The 2063-nt window shown below is 51.1% G+C and overlaps 1 protein-coding gene across 1 annotated transcript; it reads left to right on the forward strand.

The window, feature by feature from the left end:
• Positions 1 to 424: 424 nt before the first annotated feature.
• On the forward strand, positions 425 to 775 carry LOC124971420 (histone H2A-Bbd type 1-like). Its single transcript, XM_047535203.1, has one exon. The coding sequence runs from the start codon at positions 425 to 427 to the stop codon at positions 773 to 775; it is 351 nt and encodes a 116-aa protein (XP_047391159.1).
• Positions 776 to 2063: the final 1288 nt, after the last annotated feature.

Genomic DNA, 2063 nt, shown 5'->3' on the forward strand with positions numbered 1-2063 from the left:
AGAGGAGGACACTTGCACCTCTACTGGAGGTTGTACATGCCTACCAGTAACCTACACTTACAAAGGGATGTAAAAGAGCTCAAAGACAATGAAAGACTATAATCAGATAACCTGGAATTGTATCCTACCGACAACTACCGAAACAGTTTTTTGCTAGAGTGTTCAAGACAAGCAGAGTTTCTTCAAAAAGAGGTTGTAGACACTGGGGTGATTAGATTCCTGTCACAGACATTTATAAGGTGAGGCCTGATCCAGACCCAGTGGACACCAGTGACATCATAAAATCTGGGTTGTCACAAAGACAGCTCTGACCAATGAGAAGCACAGGGAAACAAGTGGGTGGGACTAAGCACTGGTAATTTGAGAGGCACCGGCCAGTGGAGAAATCAAGCTGAGCCTATTGAAGCAAAACCCAGCAAGCATCATGGCTGGGAAAAAATACCGTCGTAACTACAAATCTAAGAAGCAGACCATATCCAGATCCACAAGAGCAGAACTGCAGTTCCCTGTTAGCCGCGTAGACCGCTTCCTGAGACAGGCTCACTACGGCCAGCGCCTGAGCTCGTCCACACCTGTTTTCCTTGCTGGTGTTCTGGAGTACCTGACAGCCAAAATCCTGGATCTAGCAGGTCAGGAGGCTCACAGCAATCGCAGGATGCGCATCACCCCGGAACACGTGGAGAAGGTGCTGGAGAAGAACGGGCAGCTCTGTCGCATCTTCGAGGAGAACTCCAAATCTCCGGATGCTGAGAAACCCAACAAGAGTAAGAAGTGATGTGCCTAGATCTCTGGCTCTGGTGGAACTTCCATCAATGGTCTCACCCAGCCCCCAAATCCCATAGGCGAGGGACCCCGGTGCTGCTGCCATCAGCTTTGCTATTAAAGTGTTTAAGCCAACTCCAGTGGATCTGACTCCTCTCAGTTTCTGTCATTCTGAGTTAGAGGTGTTTGTGAGACACCCAGGAGGTATTGCCCCATACAGGGTGGGAGGGGTGGAAGCTGGGGTCAGTGTGGGGCGTTCAAATCAGTGATTTCAGGGGGGCAGTTTCCAATAGGGACAGTGTGGTCCCTGGTGGGAGGAGCTGGCTGGGCGAGGAGGCAGAGAAGTCATCCTTGTAGGCTCTGAACAAGGAAGACCTTGGGAGGTCAGGAGGTTGGCTAGGGCCTTCCCAGGTATGTTGGGTTCCCAGCATGAAGCTGGTAAGTGGGGAGTTGCTGAAGACCATGAGTGAGGTGGGGAAGGCTTTATTCACAGTAGGGAAGGTCTGAAGTCAGAGGTGACAGCAGTGGGTGTGGGGGGAGATGGTGGCACACCATTGGCATGAACTTAATGGACAGGGGTGTTCACACGAAGATGGAGGAGTGATAGAGAAACCACAAGGAAATGCATGAAATAGGAAGGATGGTCACACTAATTTCATTTATTATTCATTTGTACTCTTACACTCTGCCTCATTTTAAAAGAAGACTTACACAGTGACTCTTTCAGGGCTTCTCCCTGCTGCCTACTGGCCTTTCACAGAGGGCTACTCAGAGGCTGCCAGGTCTGCTTCCCCAACAGAATCAGGAGACCCAGATTCCAGATCCCCTGCACCACTTTCTGGCCACTTAATCTTGGACATTCATCTACTCCCTCTGAGCAGCAGTTTGGTCGTGTGAGATGAGGATAAGAGTTCCTCCATCTTGGGTTTTCCTAAATATGAGTCCCCTCATGTCTGTAAGCTGCAGTTCCACATGGCATGTGGCATGGCGTAGCCCCCCGCAAAATAGCTGCATCTGTCTCCTCCCCTAACCCACATGCTCAGGGGCGCTTCCACAAGGTGCAGCTGGGCCTGGTGCTCAGGTGTTTCCTGGACTACAGGGCCACTTGCTGTGACAACCAGCTCCTGTTGCCCCTTGGGTAGAGACAGGAGAGTGTCATGTAGAGGAAGGACATGGGAGGAAATGGATATACCAGGCAGACTACGCTCTGGTTTCCTCTCCCCTCCTTCTGCCTGGTGCTAAGTCAGCCTCTCTGCCTCTGTGGAAGCAGGAGGATCCGGCTTGGCCTTTGGCTAATTCAT

This window comes from Sciurus carolinensis, chromosome X (assembly GCF_902686445.1).
Source record: "Sciurus carolinensis chromosome X, mSciCar1.2, whole genome shotgun sequence".
In the NCBI taxonomy this organism is placed as follows: Eukaryota; Metazoa; Chordata; class Mammalia; order Rodentia; family Sciuridae; genus Sciurus; species Sciurus carolinensis.

Bases quoted from the DNA above. Each gene is read 5' to 3' on its own strand.
- LOC124971420 (XM_047535203.1), top strand. From the start codon at position 425: ATGGCTGGGAAAAAATACCGTCGTAACTACAAATCTAAGAAGCAGACC.